The sequence below is a fragment of the Giraffa tippelskirchi genome, chromosome 3 (assembly GCF_054371585.1).
Source record: "Giraffa tippelskirchi isolate mGirTip1 chromosome 3, T2T-mGirTip1v1.2.pri, whole genome shotgun sequence".
Classification (NCBI taxonomy): Eukaryota; Metazoa; Chordata; class Mammalia; order Artiodactyla; family Giraffidae; genus Giraffa; species Giraffa tippelskirchi.
The window spans coordinates 149,402,116-149,423,780 of NC_137277.1; the positions used below are offsets into that span (position 1 = coordinate 149,402,116).

At 37.0% G+C, this 21,665-nt stretch overlaps 1 protein-coding gene across 1 annotated transcript in view; it reads left to right on the forward strand.

The window, feature by feature from the left end:
* The window catches only part of BMPR2 (bone morphogenetic protein receptor type 2), a 156,510-nt gene extending 135,290 nt beyond the window's left edge, over positions 1-21,220 (forward strand). The window contains exons 10-13 of the mRNA XM_081581950.1: positions 5,127-5,263; positions 13,516-13,688; positions 16,895-18,174; positions 19,441-21,220. Of these exons, the coding sequence (XP_081438076.1) occupies positions 5,127-5,263; positions 13,516-13,688; positions 16,895-18,174; positions 19,441-19,691 (1,841 nt within the window). The 3' untranslated portion in view covers positions 19,692-21,220. The remainder of the gene's footprint in view (positions 1-5,126; positions 5,264-13,515; positions 13,689-16,894; positions 18,175-19,440) is intronic.
* Positions 21,221-21,665: the final 445 nt, after the last annotated feature.

Sequence of the window (21,665 nt, forward strand, 5' to 3'; positions counted from 1 at the left end):
GTCGTGTTGCTTTGTAAGGCCCACTTGACTTCATATTCCAGGATGTCTGACTCTAGGTGAGTGATCACACCATCGTGATTATCTGGGTCGTGAAGATCTTTTTTGTACAGTTCTTCTGTGTATTCTTGCCACCTCTTCTTAATATCTTCTGCTTCTGTTAGGTCCATACCATTTCTGTCCTTTATCGAGCCTATCTTTGCATGAAATGTTCCTTTGGTATCTCTAATTTTCTTGAAGAGGTCTCTAGTCTTTCCCAATCTGTTGTTTTCCTCTATTTCTTTGCATTGATCGCTGAGGAAGGCTTTCTTATCTCTCCTTGCTCTTCTTTGGAACTCTGCATTCAGATGGGAATAGCTTTCCTTTTCTCCTTTGCTTTTTGCTTCTCTTCTCTTCCCAGCTATCTGTAAGGCCTCCTCAGACAGCCATTTTGCTTTTTTGCATTTCTTTTCCATGGGGATTTTCTTGATCCCTGTCTCCTGTACAATGTCACGAACCTCTGTCCATAGTTCATCAGGCACTCTGTCTATCAGGTCTAGTCCCTTAAATCTATTTATCACTTCCACTGTATACTCATAAGCGATTTGATCTAGGTCATACCTGAATGGTCTAGTGGTTTTCCCTACTTTCTTCAATTTAAGTCTGAATTTGGCAATAAGCAGTTCATGATCTGAGCCACAGTCTGCTCCTGGTCTTGTTTTTGCTGACTGTATAGAGCTTCTCCATCTTTGGCTGCAAAGAATATAATCAATCTGATTTCTGTGTTGACTATCTGGTGATGTCCACGTGTAGAGTCTTCTCTTGTGTTGTTGGAATAGGGTGTTTGCTATTACCAGTGCGTTCTTGTGGCAAAACTCTATTAGCCTTTGCCCTGCTTCATTCTGTACTCCAAGGCCAAACTTGCCTGTTACACCAGGTGTTTCTTGACCTCCTACATTTGCATTCCAGTCCCCTATAATGAAAAGGACATCTTTTTTGGGTGTTAGTTCTACGACTCCCTCCCCGGGACGGGTCTCCGTCCCTAACTCTTTTGTCTCTCTTTTTATCTTTTATAATTTCTCCTACCTCTTTTGAAGATAATGCGCTGTCTTTGTGGATGCCTGATGTCCTCTGCCAGCGTTCAGAAGTAGTTTTGTGAAGTTTGCTCAGCGTTCAGATGTTCTTTCGATAAGTTTGTGGAGGAGAGAGTGGTCTCCCCGTCCTATTCCTCCACCATCTTAGCCCCGCCCTCTTGGGTGTTAGTTCTAGAAGGTCTTGTAGGTCTTCACAGAACCATTCAACTTCAGCTTCTTCGGCGTTACTGGTCGGGGCATAGACTTGGATTACCGTGATATTGAATGGTTTGCCTTGGAAACGAACAGAGATCATTCTGTCGTTTTTGAGATTGCATCCAAGTAATGCATTTTGGACTCTTTTGTTGACCATGATGGCTACTCCATTTCTTCTAAGGGATTCTTGCCCACAGTATTAGATATAATGGTCATCTGAGTTAAATTCACCCATTCCAGTCCATCTTAGTTCGCTGATTCCTAGAATGTCGACGTTCACTCTTGCCATCTTCTGTTTGACCACTTCCAGTTTGCCTTGATTCATGGACCTAACATTCCAGGTTCCTATGCAATATTGCTCTTTACAGCATCGGACTTCGCGTCTATCACCAGTCACATCCATAGTTGGGTATTGTTTTTGCTTTGGCTCCATCCCATCATTCTTTCTGGAGTTATTTCTCCACTGATCTCCATTAGCATATTGGGCACCTACTGACCTGGGGAGTTCATCTTTCAGTGTCCTATCCTTTTGCCTTTTCATACTGTTCATGGGGTTCTCAAGGCAAGAATACTGAAGTGGTTTGCCATGCCCTTCTCCAGTGGACCACAGTCTGTCAAACCTCTCCACCATGACCCATCCATCTTGGGTGGCCGCACAGGGAATGGCTTAGTTTCATTTAGATAGACAAGGCTGTGGTCCGTGTGATCAGATTAGCTAGTTTTCTGTAGTTTTAGTTTTAGTGTGTCTGCCCTCTGATGCCCTCTCGCAACACTTACTGTCTTACTTGGGTTTCTCTTACCTTGGGCCTTGGGTAATTCCTCTCACTGCCGCCGGCCCCGGCCCCCGGCCCGGCCTAGGCCCTGTCGGCCGCTGGCCCCGGCCCCCGGCCTGGCCTAGCCCCTCTCGGCTGCCGCCGCCGGCCCCCGGCCCCTGGCCCGGCCTAGGCCCTGTCGGCCGCCGTCCCCGACCCCCGGCCTGGCCTAGCCCCTCTCAGCTGCCACCCCGGCCCCGGCCTGGCCGCCGCCCCTCTTGGCCGCCACCCCCGGCTCCCGGCCCCAGGCCGGCCTAGCTCCTGTCGGCCATGCTTCTGCGCCGAGCTGTCGCAGCCGCCTCGCTTCTGCGCCGAGCCGTCGCAGCCGCCTCGCTGATGGCTTTAGCAGTTATCATTTTCCTTATGCACCCTGTGAGCATTTGAAAAGCTGCTGAAGAACTTTAAGAATGAAGAATTTAAGATTAAAATTTTTGGGGGGGAATTGTGTACATAGAGATGATAATTGAGAATTTATGAGTGGATGTACTCCACTCCCCTAAGAGAACAAACAGAGAAACACTGGTAAGTAAAGACTAAGTGTTAGGCTACTTCCACCATTATAGGTTAGTGAAGAAGATAAAAATACAGAGGAAACCGAGAAATGATAGAATTGGTGAAGTCAGTGTTAGAAAGTATTAAGAACCAAGATTGATAGAAATATATGTAATTGAAAGGTCAAAAGGAAGTAGAACTGAGGAGTGATCTTGGAATTTGAATACAAGGAGATCATTGGTATTCATAGAGAAGTTTCTGTGAAATAGAGAAGACAGAAATATTACAGGAATTATATTACAGGGAAACATATTAAGAAAGCACAGGCAGCGGATACAGGGCACTCTTAGAATTTTTAACAATGAAATGAGGTGTAAATATTCCGCAAACATATTAATAAACCTAAAGAAAGCATATATTGATTGTAAAATTCTTAAAAAATATTCTTTAAACTTCTATGATAAAACTCCAAGTGCCTCACATGCTTTGATTATTATTCCATTTTATTAAATGGAAACAGTTTGTGCTGATGGCTGTCTGTCTCTCTCTGTAAAATATTAACAGTACAAATAAATTTGGTTCTATATTATTGTACAAAGGAAGAAGAGGAAGGAGAGAAAGGAAGGAAGAAAAAAGACAGGAGAAAGAAAGAAAGAGGAAAAGAACAAGTGTAAATTAAGAAATGGATTAGAAAGTTTCTAACTACTTAGAGACATACAAGTAACAAATGAGAACCATGAAGATTTAGTAGAAATTTGATAATTCTTAATGTCATTCCATTCACAAAACAAGATTATGCATTTGTTTTATTTAGCATGTTTTCTAATGATAATTTAGATCTGATTAAAGCAAATAAGTAAAATTGTAAATATTATTCTACTGAATGAACTTTTGAAGAAAAAATAATGCTTGAAAAGTGTGTATCTATGTTGTTTATATGTCTCAGAAATACAGAAGAGATACTAGTACAGTAACTGTAATTAAGTATAATTAACAGATGGTATGGGTTGAGGTTTTATCATATGAGATTTCATGAAAGAAGGTGATACACTATGTGGCAGATGAAGTACTTGAGTTGTGTCTTTCAAGTTCAGTGTTGATGCTTATTGATAAAAAACTAAGTATGCTTAAATGTTTACAGAGTATGTGAAAATATCATTTGTATTTATAGGTAGTGTAATATTCCAAAAAATGTGAGCTATGCTACATAAATTATAGAATTGATTTTTGTAACTTTTCAAAAAATATTGGTGGAGGGCAAATATATGGGTTTTTTTAATATTCAAGTTGAAGCATAAAACTTCAGTTGCATGTTTTGTAATGTACTTTCTATCTGGGTAATTATGACTTTTATCTTCATGTGAGTGAGATAAGGAAGGCAGACATTGCCATTTTGCTGACAGGAAGACTGAAACACATAATAGTTAAAAGACTTTTCCAAGTTAGAGATGAAGCCAAGATTAGAACCTAAGTGTCTTTCCTCCATCCTGATATCCTTTCTTCTAATTTATCCTGTCATTTTAATGGTGTGGGGGGAGGCACAAGGAGACATCAAGAATCTCTGTTGTGTTCTTTGCCAAGTTTTTGCCTTACTATTGATTTTCTAAGTTTTGGTCCCAAAGGTCTTCTGTGTGGCTCAGTATGTTGATTGTTTAATTTGATCAAATTATGTAAGAATCATAAGTTTCTTACCACAAACAGCTGATTCTCTATTACATATTGGTGATAAATAGAATTATTAAACAGTGATAGAATAGTTCATGATATTTTTAAAATCCTTGATCTAGATACTGTTTTTAAGGGGAAGGATCGATCAGTATATTGATTGTTTTGTCAGATGGTCATTATCATAAAAATTTTTGTGCCATTTGATAAATTTGGCTAGATTGTTATAGAGCCAGTGATGTGATAAGACATTATTGTACAACCCACCCACGTATATTTAGTTCTACAGATACATTTGTTGTACTAGATCTTGGACTTTCTCCTCATATTCACCACCCTCAATTCCCTGTATGGGATAAGAATTCAGGTATAGTTTTAAGCATTAACTCATGTATATAATCTGGAGAAGGCAATGGCACCCCACTCCAGTATTCTTGCCCGGAAAATCCCATGGATGGAGGAGCCTGGTAGGCTACAGTCCATGGGGTTGCTAAGAGTCGGACACGACTGAGCGACTTCACTTTCACTTTTCCCTTTCATGCACTGGAGAAGGAAATGGCAACCCACTCCAGTATTCTTGCCTGGAGAATCCCAGGGACAGCGGAGCCTGGTGGGCTGCCGTCTATGGGGTCGCACAGAGTCGGACACGACTGAAGCGACTTAGCAGCAGCTTAGCAGCATGTATATAATAATGTCAATCACCATCCCTCACTCCCCCCAAGTCAGTAATATTGGAAACCATTTAAAAATAATTGCCCATCATTGTAACTACCATTTAATTAATAGCAACATTTAATTTATCAAAGACTATTATAAGTAGAGCTTTTATTAATAATGTATGAAATCCACAATGATAATTATAAATTTTATTCCTTTTTAAAAAAATTCACAGGTGAATCTGTACCAGAATACCAGATGGCTTTTCAGACAGAGGTTGGAAATCATCCCACTTTTGAAGATATGCAGGTTCTGGTGTCTAGGGAAAAACAGAGACCCAAGTTCCCAGAAGCTTGGAAAGAAAATAGCCTGGTAAGGAAAAACTAAATTATTGAAAAAGAGGACTTATGACTAAATATGTTTCAAATGTTGCTTGAAGCAAAAATAGATTGTTAATGGTAATAGTTTTTAGAGTTGTTTAATGCCAAAAATCTAACTTACTTGATTTGTATGATGTTGTATATTTTCAAAGTTGAAGGTGTTTTAATTTGTTTTCTTCAAGTATAAAATACCCTTTAGAGAGACTAACTGTTGTGTCTGCAGTTTGCCACATTGGGTAACAGCTGGAATAATTAACATGATAATATTTCAAACACGATTGAAATTCCATTCCATTTATTCTCTTGAGAGTGGTACCAAAAATGTTAATTAGTGCAGGCTTACATATACACTGACTGATAGAAATTTAAACTGCACCAAAAAGAAACCAAAGTACCATGTATAAATTCCGCTTATTAAAAATGAAGGTTACAATGCTGAAATATTTTCAGAGGCTCCTACCATTTCAGTAAATTGTTGCTACAATTCTAAAAACATCTTAACAAAGATTTGCATACAACAGATATACTCACACACTCTCATATATTTTTTTAACATGAGTAGGATCATCTCAGGAGAAGGCAATGGCAACCCACTCTAGCACTCTTGCCTGGAAAATCCCATGGACGGAGGAGCCTGGTAGGCTGCAGTCCATGGGGTCGCTAAGAGTCGGAAACGACTGAGTGACTTCACTTTCACTTTCATGCATTCGAGAAGGAAATGGCAACCTCCTCCAGTGTTCTTGCCTGGAGAATCCCAGGGATGGATGAGCCTGGTGGGCTGCCATCTATGGGGTCGCACAGAGTCGGACACGACTGAAGTGATTTAGCAACAGCAGCAGCAGGATCATCTCATTATCCACACTCATTTCTGAAGCTTGTTTTTTAACTAATTTTTCATGTCAGTACATATATATATTTATCACTTTCTCTCCATTTGGTCAGTATTTCATTATATGTCATAATTATTGAATTGCTCTTTATTAATGATAGTACCCTGTATTATTTTAAAAACCTTTTAGAAGAATTAAAGTTATGCTTACATATGGTAAACAAAATCAAATTAAATGGAATGGCTAAAATAGGAAATGGGAAAAGAAAAGACTACCTACTCCTGTCCTACCTTCAGAAGTAATTCATGTTAACAATGTTCTGAGGTTTTGTTTTTGTTTCTAAACTTTCTCTTCTGGAAGTTCCCATTATAACTTTAAATATTATGTTTATTCTTATTTATTCTTGTCTCTCATTTATCCTCTTGTAGTTTTATAGTACTGTATTTGTATAATACAGTATAATAATTTAGTATAATAGTGTATTAAATTCTATTTTGTATACAGAATTTTGTAGAATTATGGTTGTGTAAACATCCTTGGCACAATGTACTATTGTGCTTGGACTCATAAAGGAGGAAGTGAAAATCCTATGTTAGTCATTAGAAGTTACTGCCTTTTGAGGAATAATGTTTTACAAGTCACCATCCACTGGCTTTTCTGATTTTTTTGGCCCTAGGCTTACCTTCCCTCCTCCCCTCCCACTTCCCTCCCCTTCCTTCTACTTTCTACTTTACTGTAGGAACTGGAACAGAGTTTTTTTAAGAGGTCCCTGACATCAAATAAGAGACTGAATCCTTTCCCAGGATTCATTAGATATGCCAGCCTCACAGTAGAGTATGCTTCAAAGAAAAATCTCTTTGTGAAATTTTATCTACTAAAATACAACTTCATCTTCCATAAATGGTTTAATTTCACCAGAGAAATTGGACTACTTATTCTAAAGTAACTTTTGACAACCTTACCATTATGAGATATACACCATATGCATATTTTTCTGAAAACTTTTTACTCTCAATTTAGATGAGGTTGCTAAGTAAGAAATAAGTAATATTTGGTTCACTTCCAATAAATCCATTTAAATCTAATGTGCTACAGTCAATAGAATTTCTGCTTCTGTGCAATGACAATCTAGTACTAGAATTATACAGCAAATACGTAGTTTCTGTATGAAATATGCCCCCTTTCTATGAAGACATTTTGCTTCATAGTTGCATTGAAATTACAAAACATTTTTGTAGTAACAAAACTCAAAATCTTCTAAAAATTAATGAATGTAAAAACCAATTTTAAAAACTGCCAGGGAACCAACCTGAACAGCATATTAAAAAGCAGAGACATTACTTTACCAACAAAGCTATGGTTTTTCCAGTAGTCATGTATGGATATGAGAGTTGGATTATAAAGCAAGCTGAGCGCTGAAGAATTGATGCTTTTGAACTGTGGTGTTGGAGAAGACTCTTGAGAGTCCCTTGGACTGCAAGGAGATCCAACTGGTCCATCCTAAAGGAGATCAGTCCTGAATATTCATTGAAAGGACTGATGCTGAAGCTCCAGTACTTTGGCCACTTGATGTTAAGAACCGACTCATTTGAAAAGATCCTGATGCTGGGAAAGATTGAAGGTGGGAAGAGAAGGGGACCACAGAGGGTGAGATGGTTGGATGGCATCACCGACTCAGTGGACATGAGTTGGAGTAGGCTCTGGGAGTTGGTGATGGACAAGGAGAACTGGCGTGCTGCAGTCCATGGTGTCGCAAAGAGTCGGACAAGACTGAGTGACTGAACCAGACTGAACTGTGTATTTCAAGTGGCTTTTCTTGCTGCTGTCAAGATTCTCTCTTCCTCTTTGGCTTTTTATAATTTGATTATAATGTGTCTCGGTATGGAACTCTCCTTGAGTTCATTGAGTTTCTTGAATATGTAGATTCATTTCTTTTACTAAATTTGGAAAGTTATTGAATTATTATTTCTTCAAATATTCTTTCTCCATTTTTTCTTCTGGGGCTGTCACTCATTTTGTGTGTTTTGATGCGATTAATTGTGCTTCACAAGTCTTTTAGGCTCTATTTATTTTCTTCATTCTTTTTTCTGCTTTTTTCTGCTTCTCAGACTAGGTAATTTTTATTTCCTGTCTTCATGTTTAGTAATTCTTTATTCTCTCTGCTTAAATCCTCAATTAACCACTCTGGTGAATTCTTCATTTCAGTGTTTTTAATTTTGACCTCCCAAGTGTCTTTTTAATTCTTTTCTATAATTTCTATCTCTTAATTGCTATTCTCCATTTGTCGAGACATTGTTTTTCCAGTTTCCTTTCATCTTTATCCACGGTTCCTAGTTCTTTGAGCGTATTTAAAGTCTTTGCCAGTAACTCCAATGTCTGTATTTCCTGAGGGACAGTTTCTGTCCCTTTCTTCATTCCTGTGAATGGGGCATAGTTTCTTGTTTCTTCACATGCTTTGTAATTTTTTGTTTAAAATCACATGTTTGGATATCATTATGGGCAAAAAGGAAACAAAAAAGGAAAAGACTCTCCAAGTCATTGCAGATTGGCTTTGTCTTGGGGCCCTTTGTTAATAACACTTCACTTCCTGCTAGCACTGAGCCAAGACTTCTCATTGGCTGAGCCAGCCAGCTGTGAAAGCTTGTGATCTCTTAGCATGCATCCTGCCCTGAACCTGTGTGTGGATTTTTAGATTCTTCAGTATATGCAGAAGCTTTTCAATGCCCTTATTCCCCAAAGTTTCTCATACTCAACTTTTCTTCCTTGACTTTCAGCATTTCTTTTGTGTGCCTCAACTATTATATTTTGCCCCAGGCTATAGCACTTGTTCATTGGTCTTTCAGTTTTTCCAAAGAATGTTCTCCATTTAGTCATAGCCACTTCCCTATGCTAAGAGAGTTCTGAGTTAGGCAAAACAAAGACAGGCCTATTGCATTGGATCTTCAGGGAAAACATGTCAAAACAGACAGCATAATTCTTTGGAAACAAGGTCAGTCTGCTCCCCCTGGGAACAGGTACCTGTCTTGGGAAAAATGGACTGCCATCTTCATCCTTTCCATCAATCCAGGAACAGCACTAAATTAAAACATGACAGAGTTCTCCTAGCCTATTTCAGTGGCCTTTCTCCTTCCGTTTATGTTTTTAAGTTGGTTACTGTAAAATTTGACTAACATCCAGAGTTTCAGTAAGGTTGATTCTGATATTTGCCAAGTTTTCAGTGCTTCTTGGGAGGAATGTCCCCCAAAGTTCCTTGCTATGCTCTAGTTTGACTGATGTCCTCATTGAATGAATTAGGAAATAACCTCCCTTGTTTGATTTTTCTGGAAGACTTGTGAAGACTTGGCATTATTATTATTATTTTTTAATGTTTGGTTGAATTCATTCCAAAAGCCATCCAGACCTAGAGTTTTTTTCGTGGGAAAGTTTTAAAATACAAATTTACCCTCCAAGTTGATGGCACTCCCAATAATAATATATAAGTGCCTGTTTTCCCATCACTTACACTAGGTGGTATGAAATTTTATTTGTCTTTGTTAATGTGTCAGTTCAGTTCAGTCGCTCAATTGTGTCCAACTCTTTGCAATCACATGGACTGCAGCACATCAGCCTTCCCTGTCCATCACCAGCTCCCGGAGCTTGCTCAAATTGATGTCCATTGAGTCAGTGATGCCATCCAACATCTCATCCTCTGTCATCCCCTTCTCCTGCCTTCAACCTTTCCCAGCATCAGAGTCTTTTCCAGTGAGTCAGTTCTTCTCATCAGTTAATGTGTTAGGTAAAAATAAATCTTATTTTGATTTGCACCTAGTAAATAACAAAGGCAGTATTTGAAACCAAGGATCTTGATTGAGCTGGTACTAACACTACAAATTTGGAACTAATATTCTTAACTACTTCATTGTACTACCTCAACATGGTGAATAAGGTTGAGCATTTTAGTATATTTTAAAGGTGTTTGTTTTTCTTACTTATATGCCCTTTTGCTACATTCCTGTTATGGATTTACTATCATTTTTTAAATGTCTTCTTACTGGCAAGCGTCATAGAAATAATTGATTTATCCAAGAAACAGCAAGAGAAGCTGAAACCAATGGGTGAAAAGTTGAATGCAGAGCAAGATATATACAGCAGCTTTGAGTACTCTCCCCCTCCCAAGACAGTAATTAATTATTAAAGGGAAAATGGAACTTTACAGGAAAAATACCTGGCAGACACCAACTTAGTCATGTGGTTACGGTTAACTTCTCTAGTCATGGGACAAGTGAAAAATGTGTACATGATAGGAACAATAATGGGAAGAACACAAATCTCTACTGTGATATCAGATAAATTGAGGAACATTTTCAAAAGTAACTGGTCTACTTTTAGGTCTACATAATCTTTTAAAATGTCAAGATCATGAAGGAAAAGAAAAGTACTTTTGAAATTATTTCAAAAGGAAAAGAAAAATTCCTCTCTTCATAACTTATGACAAGTTCATTTTTTCAAACCAATAAAGTTAGTTATAATTCATTCTTGAATTATCTTAAAATCCAGGTCATTTTTAAATCCATTTAATATAGTCTTTCCTCATTATTCACGAATTTCATATTTGGAATTCAACTACTTGCTAAAGTGTGCTTGTAATCCCAAAATCAATGGTCAGAACACTGTCCCTGTCATTTGTGTATGTGTGCAGAGCAGTGAAAAATTTGAGTTCAGATGTACCTGTTCCCAACTGAAGGTCTAATAAGGCTTTTGTGTTTAATCTCTTGTATTGTAAACAAGTATCCTTTTTGCTATGTATTCACTGCTTTATTTTTCGCTTTTTTTTTTTTTTTGCATTTTTTGGTGATTGCACCATTTAAAATGGCCCTTAAGTATAATGCTGAACTCTTATCTGATATTCCTAAGCCTAAGAAAGGTTTGATATTCCTTATGAAGAAAGGAAAACATGTTCTAGATGAACTCCATTAGGTTATGAGGTTTGGTGTTGTGACCATGAGTACAAGTTTATAAAGTGATTTTATGTATTTTTTTTTACTTTTTTTTTTGTATTGGAGTATAGCCGATTAACAATATTGTGATAGTTTCAGGTGAACAGTGAAGGGACTCAGCCATACGTATACATAAACCCATTCTTCCTGAAATTCACCTCCCATTCAAGCTGCCACATAACAATTGAAGAGAGTTCCTTGTGCTGTACAGTAGGTCCATGTTGGTTATCCATTTTAAATACAGTAGTGTGTATAGGCAACCGTAAGTTCTTGTCTAAGTCTGTGAGTCGCTTTGTGTTTTGTAAGTTCATTTGTATCATCTCTGTTTGGATACCACATATAAAGGATGTCATACAGTATTTCTCCTTTTCCATCTGACTTAAACTGATAATATACATTTTAAAAGGTGCCTTTAAACAGAAACACAAGTAAAACAAGATTATTTATTGATCAGTTGACAAAAATGTTATATTCAGGGACTCACAGGTCCCTAAATCCTGTATTTCCTCTAGGATTAAGGTTTCATCATTAGTTCAGTACACAGCAACTTTATAGAACATGACTACTATCGATAACAGACTCAACCATACTTATAAACACCAAACTTTTACCTCAGGGAGGTGATGCACTTGCTATTAAACTCCAGATTATCATTATCTATCCTTTAGGTTCTTCGATATCTTGAGAAATAGGTAGATTTTTATTGCTTAATGAGAAAATTATTAGTTGGTGTTTATGTCTATTGTTCATATTTTAATTTTTACTCAGTAGAGCCTGGAACATACTTTTAAGTAGATTTCAAAACTCAAAGTAAAGTTGAGCCTTAAAAGATATACTCTTTGATTTGTGTTCTGGGCAGGATTGGAGAATCAGCAATACTGTACTGAGGCATACAGCTCAGAAGAGCCAGGGGAAAATGGTATTAAGGGTGGGCCATGGTGCATGTACACAGTGAGCATATGTTCAGAAAGAACACTATCATGTTTCCCAGACAAAGCTAGACAGCATATTAAAAAGCAGAGACATTTCTTTGCCAACAAAGGCCCATCTAGTCAAAGCTGTGGTTTTTCCAGTAGTCAGGTATGGATGTGGGAGTTGGACCTTAGAGAAGGCTGAGTCACCCAAAAATTGATGCTTTTGAACTGTGGTGTTGGAGAAGACTCTTGAGAGTCCCTTGGGAGTGCAAGGAGATACAACCAGTCAATCCTAAAGGAAATAAATCCTGAATATTCATTGGAAGGACTGATGCTGAACTTGAAGCTCCAATACTTTGGCCACCTGATACAAAGAGCTAACTTATTAGAAAAGAATCCTGATCCTGGGAAAGATTGAAGGCAGGAGAAGGGGGCAAGAGAAGACAAGATGGTTTGATGACATCATTGACTCAATGGACATGAGTTTGAGCAAGCTCTGGGAGATGGTGAAGGACAGGGAACCCAGGTGTGCTGCAGTCCATGGTGTCGCAAAGAGTCGGACTCAACTGAGTGACTGAACAACAGCAACAATAGATGTTTCCTAGAGACCCCAGGTTTTATTAGGAAACATTAAAAATGTTACCAAGATTCCTCACAAGAATTTTTAGCTTAAAATAGGCTTGCCAGATAAGATACTTCAATTTATGAATTGCCGAGAATATACTTACTCTAAAAAATGATTTGTCCAACTATCTGAAATTAAAATTAAGTAGTATACTATATTTTTACTTGTTAAATCTGGCAATCCTGGCCTTACTATTTTGAAAATGTCTTGAAGACACAGGAAATGTACTGGCAGGTGAAGAGCTTGACACCTAATAAAAAAATCAGAGTACAAGTGTGAGTAAGAATTCTGGATGCCAGTCTATCAAAGTATATAAAGTCGGTCTTTTAAAAGGGAGTTTGCACCAACTTTCTCCAAACGGAACACTGCTGTTCATTGCTGATATATATGAATGTTACAGAATAAGATTGATTTTGATAATACTAATGAAACTAGTTTAAATAAGAAGAAAATGTCAGGCTTTTAAGATTTATGATTGGAATGAAGCACTCTTTACTAGAGTAAAGGAGGAAAAGCTTGCTTAGAGATTGAAGGCAGCCTAGTGTCAAAATTTTTTGACTCATTTTTGAAGTAGAATTAGTGGTTATTGATTGAAATAACAGTGCTGTGGATCCACAACAACATAAACACATGGCATTGAAGAAACAAATGACTTACTACAACTGCTTACTCTTGTGGATAATTCTTCACTGAGTTCAGTTAAAATTTTCTTACTGTACTTGTTCCTCACCTTTTGAGAAATATGGCCCTTTACAAATCTCTGATGTCTTAAGATATTTTATTAGAGCTATGTAAAATATTGGTTAAATAAAATTGATTTTTTTCTTTCACCTCATGTCACTAAAAAAAATCAGTTAGGTTTTGGTAAGATACAGTGTTTGACATATACTTTACTACAGGCAGTGAGATCACTCAAGGAGACAATCGAAGACTGTTGGGACCAGGATGCAGAGGCTCGGCTTACTGCACAGTGTGCTGAAGAGAGGATGGCTGAACTTATGATGATATGGGAAAGAAACAAGTCTGTGAGCCCAACAGTCAATCCAATGTCTACTGCTATGCAGAATGAGCGGTAAGACACTAAGGGTTTGGAATACATCTGTCAGAATTTAATTCTGATACCAGAGAATAGGAAATCAATACTATTAAACCAGTCTAAGCATACAATGATTAACTCCTGCAATCTAGTGTCATAACTTTTCTTTCAGTATTCCTGTTCTTTTACTGAATATTCTTATTTAGTTTAAGTGCAGGATGAAATCCATGGGTTTTTATATCTAACAATACGGTAAAAGATTAGTCTTTGTTAATGCACAAAGTTCCCTACAATAATAAAGGAAAAGCATTTTCATAGTTCTAAAAGTTTTATAAGCACTTCTGCATACTATATTGTCTTGATTATCCTTTGTGGTTGTTATTTCTTTTTCCCCTGAATTTTGTTTGTTCAAAGCAAATAGAACTGTGAATTTGCATATGTATCTAACCACTGGAAACTAGGGTTTCCAAGCTCCCTATCCAGTGGTCTTTCTTTATAGAATGCTACTACTTTTACATGAAAGCAATTCATAAGTCTTTTTGTCTCATCATGAACTTTATCTTATGAGACACTTATTAGAACTATGATTTTTTTAAACTATCTTTATTAGAACTTCTTAGAAAGGCTTTTAGAAAAAATTCTAAAACTTGAAACTTTTCAGACCATGTAGTCTGTGTTTCTTCATTCTGTGTTTAGGGGATAGTCTTCCCACAAATTTTCATTTTATCTAAATAAAACATTTCAAAATTTTTCAGAGAAGCATTCAGAAAAGAAAGAGTAAGCAGGGAAAATTGAGATAAAAAAGAACTGAATTCTTGAATCATTTTCTTTGATATTTTCTGTTGTTCTAATTTTTAAGAAAATTTGTATTCTGAACTATGGATCCCACATTGGGTTTACGCTGCTTGTGCTTGGACTGAATTACCTTTAGGGTATAAACCTTTATTTCTGTTATTAATATATCAGCAAGTTAAGGAAGATAGAAATTAGCATTTCTAAATATAAATTTCTCCCCTTACAAATACCTTGAAGATTGTCTTCTGCTTCCATCACCCCTTGTCTCTGTGTTTTTTGTGTGCTTTAGTATGCTATTTGTACCTCTCATAAGAGTCAGCTACTTTTACTTTAAGTGCTTTTGAACTTTCCTTAACTGAGAGGAGGAAATGCTTTTTTTTTTTTTTTTGAATGCTTCCCTTTGCTGTGGCCATTTTTGCCTCCTGAGCTATTCAGTTCTACCCTTTTTACATGCTGCTTTTCATGTCCGGTGACTTCTGAATTTTCCTCCAAATCGTAATTCATCTCACATTCATTCTACTCTAGGGTTCATTGTATTGACTCTTTCCCTCCATCCCTCTTGTGCAGTGCAAAAGCTTTTCAGCTCCTCGCCTTCCTGTCATTCCCCTAGTAACTTCATCAGTTTTTCTTCATAGCACTTTTCCTTTAGTTGTTGCTTTTCTCCTGTGATGCTTGTATCTGTTAATGTTCCCACAGTCTATATTTGATTGTTTATACTTGATTTTAAACTTCCCTTCACTTTTATGTTATTTTTCTTTTCAGTTTTATTGAAATATAATTGACATGTAGCTCTCTACAAATTTAACATGTATAAAATGATCATTTGACTTACATACATAAAATGATTATCATAATGTTTGGTGAATATTCATCATTCTCATATAGATACAAAATTAAGGAAATAGGTAAAAAACAGTTTTTCCCCTTGTGATGAGAACTCTTAGGATTTACTCTGTTAACAGCTTTCATTTTATTGTTTGTTTTATTTTTTGGCCATGTCTAGCAGTATGTGGGATCTTAGTTCCCCAACCAGGGATCAAACATGCATACCCTGCATTGGAAACTCAGAGTCTTAGCCACGGGGTCACCAGGGAACTTAACACCTTTCATATATAGCATACAGCAGTGTTAATTGTTTTTATCCTATATATTAGATCCCTAGTACTTATTTATCTTATAACTGAAAGCTTGGACCTTTTGACTGCCTTCATCCCATTCCCCTTACCTGTTCTCCTCTGCCTGTGTTAACCACAGATCTTATCGCTTTTTCTGTGAGTTTTTTAAAAAAATATAATTAATCTACAACACTATGTTAGTTCGTGTTTTACAGCATAGTGATTTGTTATTTCTGTACATTTCAAAATGATCACCAAGATAAGTCTAGTTATGGTATATCACCGTACAAAGACATTACATAGTTATTTACTATACTCCCCACAGTGTGTATTTCATATCCATGACTCATTTATTCTGAAAGTAGAATTTTATACCTCTTCATCTCCTTCACCTATTCCTTTTCTTACCTGCAACCCCTTCTTCTCTGGCAACTGCCTGTTTCTTCTCTGTATCTCTGCCTGTGTTTCTGTTTAGTTTTGTTTGTTCATTTGTTTGATTTCTTAGATTCAACATAAAAGTAAAATCATATAGTATATTTGTTCACCGATCAGTGAAGAATATCGGGTTGCTTAGGTGTCTTGGCCTAGCTTTTATTTTTAAAACCATAAATATATTACAGTGTGCTGCTCAAGAACCATCATTGTCAAGATGTCACAGTGACAGTGTAAAACCCTTGGTGACTGGAGAGCAATTCTGAGTCTTTGATTTTTTTTTTTTTAATTTGAGTATCACATTCTGCCTTATACTCTAGGCTCGAGGACTTCCATTGATATGGCTCAGTCTCTACCTAGGAAGATACGTTCCTTTGCTAGAGTATGCTGCTTAATGGAGCACTTTGAAACAGCCTAAAAGCTTGTGTTCTTTTTACCATTTGGAACTTAATTGGTAAAATATTTGTTGAGCAGCCACTGTGTATCTAGAATTATGGAAACACAAAAGACAAGTGCCTTGGTTCCTCCTTTCATGGAAATTTATGTCTAATTGAGCAAATGTACAATTCATAAAGACATTTGCTAACATTACAAAACTATAGGGGAGATTTTTTTTTTAGATTAATAACTCTTATAAACTAAAATAATGAACATCTGTAAAAATCATATGGATCTCCATCAGTTTTCTGATAAGCTTAAATGGTATAAAACTAGCCTGTAGAAAATTATTAGTTAATATTTGTCAATACTGGATTAACATTTGGATAGAATTTTTAAATAGCTTCAAGAATAACATGAGTTAGGAATAAAAGAGAAGGCAGTTTGTACTTTAAAAATCAGAGTTGTTAAACTTGAAGAGTCACTTTGTCATAAATGTATTCTCTTTTTTCTTTCTTCAAGCAACCTGTCACACAATAGGCGTGTGCCAAAGATTGGCCCTTATCCAGATTATTCTTCTTCCTCATACATTGAAGATTCTATCCATCACACTGACAGCATCGTGAAGAACATTTCCTCTGAGCATTCAATGTCCAGCACACCTTTGACTATAGGGGAAAAGAACCGAAACTCAATTAACTATGAACGGCAGCAAGCACAAGCTCGAATCCCCAGCCCTGAAACAAGTGTCACCAGCTTGTCTACCAACACCACAACCACAAACACCACTGGCCTCACTCCAAGCACCGGCATGACCACTATATCCGAGGTGCCGTACCCGGATGAAACAAGTCTGCATGCCACCAATGTCTCACAGCCAGTCGGGCCAACACCTGTCTGCTTACAACTGACCGAAGAAGACTTGGAGACCAACAAGCTGGACCCAAAAGAAGTCGATAAAAACCTCAAGGAAAGTTCTGATGAGAATCTCATGGAGCATTCTCTTAAACAATTCAGTGGGCCAGACCCACTGAGCAGTACCAGTTCTAGCTTGCTTTACCCACTTATAAAGCTTGCAGTTGAAGTGACTGGGCAGCAGGACTTCACACAGGCTGCAAATGGCCAAGCATGTTTAATTCCTGATGTCCCACCTGCTCAGATCTATCCTCTCCCCAAGCAACAGAACCTTCCTAAGAGACCTACTAGTTTGCCTTTAAACACCAAAAATTCGACAAAGGAGCCCAGGCTGAAATTTGGCAGCAAGCACAAATCAAACTTGAAACAAGTAGAAACTGGAGTTGCCAAGATGAATACAATCAATGCTGCAGAACCTCACATAGTGACAGTCACTATGAATGGTGTGGCAGGTAGAAACCACAGCGTTAATTCCCATACTGCCACTACTCAGTATGCCAATGGGGTAGTACTATCTGGCCAGACAGCTAACACAGTGGCACACAGAGCCCAAGAAATGCTGCAGAATCAATTCACTGGTGAGGACACCCGGCTGAACATTAATTCCAGTCCTGATGAGCATGAACCTTTACTGAGACGAGAGCAGCAGGCTGGCCATGATGAAGGTGTTCTGGATCGTCTTGTGGACAGGAGAGAACGGCCCCTAGAAGGCGGCCGAACTAATTCCAACAACAACAACAGCAATCCATGTTCCGAGCAAGAAGTTCTCACACAGGGTGTTCCAAGCACAGTAGCAGACCCTGGACCATCAAAGCCTAGAAGAGCACAGAGGCCTAATTCTCTGGATCTTTCAGCCACCAATGTCCTTGATGACAGCAGTTTGCAGTGTAAGTGGAGGGATTGTGTAAGTGGCGGGATTTTGAGACCATTTAAATATACTTAGCTAGAAACAGATTATGTTTCAACTGGTAATTATTTACTTTTACCACATTTGGTTGGATTTCAAAAGTAATTAGACATTTGTTTTTTTAAAGGAGGTAATTTTTTGCTGATAATTAAAAAGTCAGTCTCACAATAATCAGAATAATTACCAACTTATTGTGTACCTTATGTAGCTTCTAGCTTATAATGCAGCTCACATACTTGCTGTGCGTAGTTGAGATTTTGTACTTTCTAGTTTAAAGCATCCAAGTAAAATGATACCGATACAACTTTAGAAACCCTTTGTTGAGCATATTATACCTATTATATACACATTTAGGCTTAATCAGACTAATCTTAATAAATCTGAAAAGTGCAGAGAAAATTCAGAAAAGTCACTGTAAACAGACTACAAAGCTATTCTTGGTTTTCCATGTCAATTTTTTCAGGAGCTGTGTGCCTGTAGCATTGTGCTATGGGGCCCTTAGCCACTTACACAAATAACTTGATACTTGGCTTATGGCCCTCGAGGGATTATAACACAAGACAGGAGAGCTCACTAAAACAGTCATTATTGTACAAAATGATATCTCTTTTAGACTGATAGCAGTTATGAAAAAAAAAGTCACATTTTATGTTTGTTGTCAAAGACTACAAAATGGGCTAGTGGGATTAGGCTGGCAAAAAATCAGTAGAATCTAGCCCCTTGCTTGAGTGGCTTGTATTGAAGAGTTGACATAAATTATGGCAAGGGTCCACATCTGTAAAATGTCTTGTCAGGTATGGGAAAGGGAAATTACTAGAAAATTTGCACTCTAGTGTTTATGTCATTCTTCTGAAAAATAATTATATTCTAGGTTCCTGCTTTGATCATGAAATAAAAAGATTAAATGCATTTTGCCAAGTTAGGATTTCTACCCATAACCAAAGGATTTGAGAATACAGTTGAGAACTTGAAATTTTCTCCTCTGTTTTTGCTTTTTGAGGTTTTTCTATATTTTCTTCCTTGCCTATAGAATAATTCAACCAATTATAGAAACATTGTGCTTAAAGAATCTCAAAAATACTTTGGTAAATTTAGAAAAATACTATTGGGCATCATGAATTTCAAGAAATGTCTGTTAGCTTCTCCTGTAGACATTCATTTGATCTCTTTTCCATTTACAACCCTAATTTTCACTTTTTAGTAGTTTCTTTATGTATAGTTCATTTTTCTGCACTTTTATTTTCAGTAGGTGAGTCAACACAAGATGGCAAATCAGGATCTGGTGAAAAGATCAAGAAACGAGTGAAAACTCCCTATTCTCTTAAACGGTGGCGCCCCTCCACCTGGGTCATTTCCACTGAACCACTGGACTGTGAGGTCAACAACAATGGCAAAGACAGGGCAGTGCATTCCAAATCCAGCACCACTGTTTACCTTGCAGACGGAGGCACTGCCACGACGATGGTGTCTAAAGATATAGGGATGAACTGTCTGTGAAATGTTTTCAAACTTATGGAGTGAAATTATTTTTTGCATCATTTAAATGTGCAGAAGACATTAAAAGAAAAAACTGCTTTATCCTCCTGTCAGTTCCCCCTCCTACCCCTGCAACAAGGACTTGCTTTAAATAGATTTCAGCTATGCAGAAAAATTTAGCTTATGCTTCCATATTTTTTAATTTTTTTTTAAGTTTTGCACTTTTGTTTAGTCTTGCTAAAGTTATATTTGTCTGTTATGACCACAGAATTATATGTGTGTGTATCAAAAGTGGTCTCAAAATATTTTTTTAAGAAGAAAAAGCAGAAACAATGTATTGCTGATAATCAGTTTGGACCAGTTTCTAAAGGTCATTAAATCAGAAGCAAATTAAGACAGGTTTGACTGCAGTGGTGTCTGGTATCCATGTTTTATTTCTGGGCACAAGCTAGTTTGTATGTTGATACGTTCCTGAGCGCATTATCTGTTGGACATTCTTTTCTCTGTGTTTTGTTTGAATGTGCAATAGTCTATAGGCCACAAATAAGCTTTCTCGTAAGCTCTCTTCCTAACAGAGCACACATTCTTCCAAGATATGAACATTTTCCTTCCCCACCCTCCATACTTTTGGCAGGTCAGTTCTTTGACAGTGAGTTTTTGCACAAGAGAAAGCAGCTACCTGATTTCTTGCTTTCTCTCTCCTTATGGAGAATGCAGAAACATTGTCTCAAAGGGCTCTAAAGAAGGAACTACCAAAACCTAATTTGAAATGCCATTTCTTTTATCCTTCCAAATCCTAAACATTTCCTTCCAGGCATTTTAATAAACTTATTTGATTTCTGGTTTTGGAAGTTCGTAAGAGCACAGAACAAAGAGCAAGTCAACTATTAGCTTTTTCCATTTTATTTTTTATATATATGTTCATGTTCCATATTCATTTATTTAAGAAGCACATTTTTATCAGAAAACTTACAGAGCTTTCCTTATGGAATTTTTAAGTAGGTAGATGATTAACACAATGTAGTGTTATAGTCTTCATTCTCTGAATACGCTGTTTGACATAAATAAAATTACATCCTGTTTAAAACAACTTCAAAAGTAATTCATAGTTGTGAACCTGTAGTATCTTTTTTATTCTTTTCCCAAACGAGGCCTGGTAACTTTATCTGGAAATTATTCCTGTTCCCATGACCTAAAACACTGTGTGGAAAATCATTCAACTGTCATGCCAAGTCCCTGTGGAAGGAAGAATTGCTGCCAAACCTATCATTTTTGAGCAGACTGAGACTTACCTCTCTCTTTTCAAAACGGTGTTTCTTCACTAATCTCATTTTCATAGATGTCCCATTTGCCAGATTTTTCATCATCTTTGATATGTGAGTTTTATGATTTACATTATATTAGAATGTACCTTTTAGTGATAACATCATGTATATTCAGATCATGTTTTTTTTTTTAAAGCTTCCTTTGCTTCTTTCATTACTGATAATCATCTCTAAAACAACTTCTGCATGTTTTTTTTCTTTTTAAATAAAGCACTTTATGTCAAATAAGGGACTTTTTTATAAGCACAAATTATTTTCTATCAATTTGCAAACAATGAAGAGCTCCCTTTTTCCCCCAGATTCTCAGATTACTTCATAGACTTTCAGTTCTAAGATTTCTCTGGAGATAAAAAGCTCAGAGGAAAACACAAATTCCTGATTGAGGTTTTTGTCTCCTGAACAAAGTTTTCTCACTCATATTCTTCTATCTGCATCACTTAGCTAAAGACAGACTCTGTTTCTCAATTTGCTATCCAAAATATGTATGACTTACTTGTGTATATAAGCCTTCTTTTGTTTGCCATCTATTGTGATCTTATGAAGAGAGATGTTACAGTGCTTAACCATTTATTCAGCTGGATTGCTGAACACGGTTTTGAAATCTTAGAAATGACATTATTTTGCTAGTGCCCGAGATTTCCACCTTTTGTATTTTATTGGCCCTTCTGTT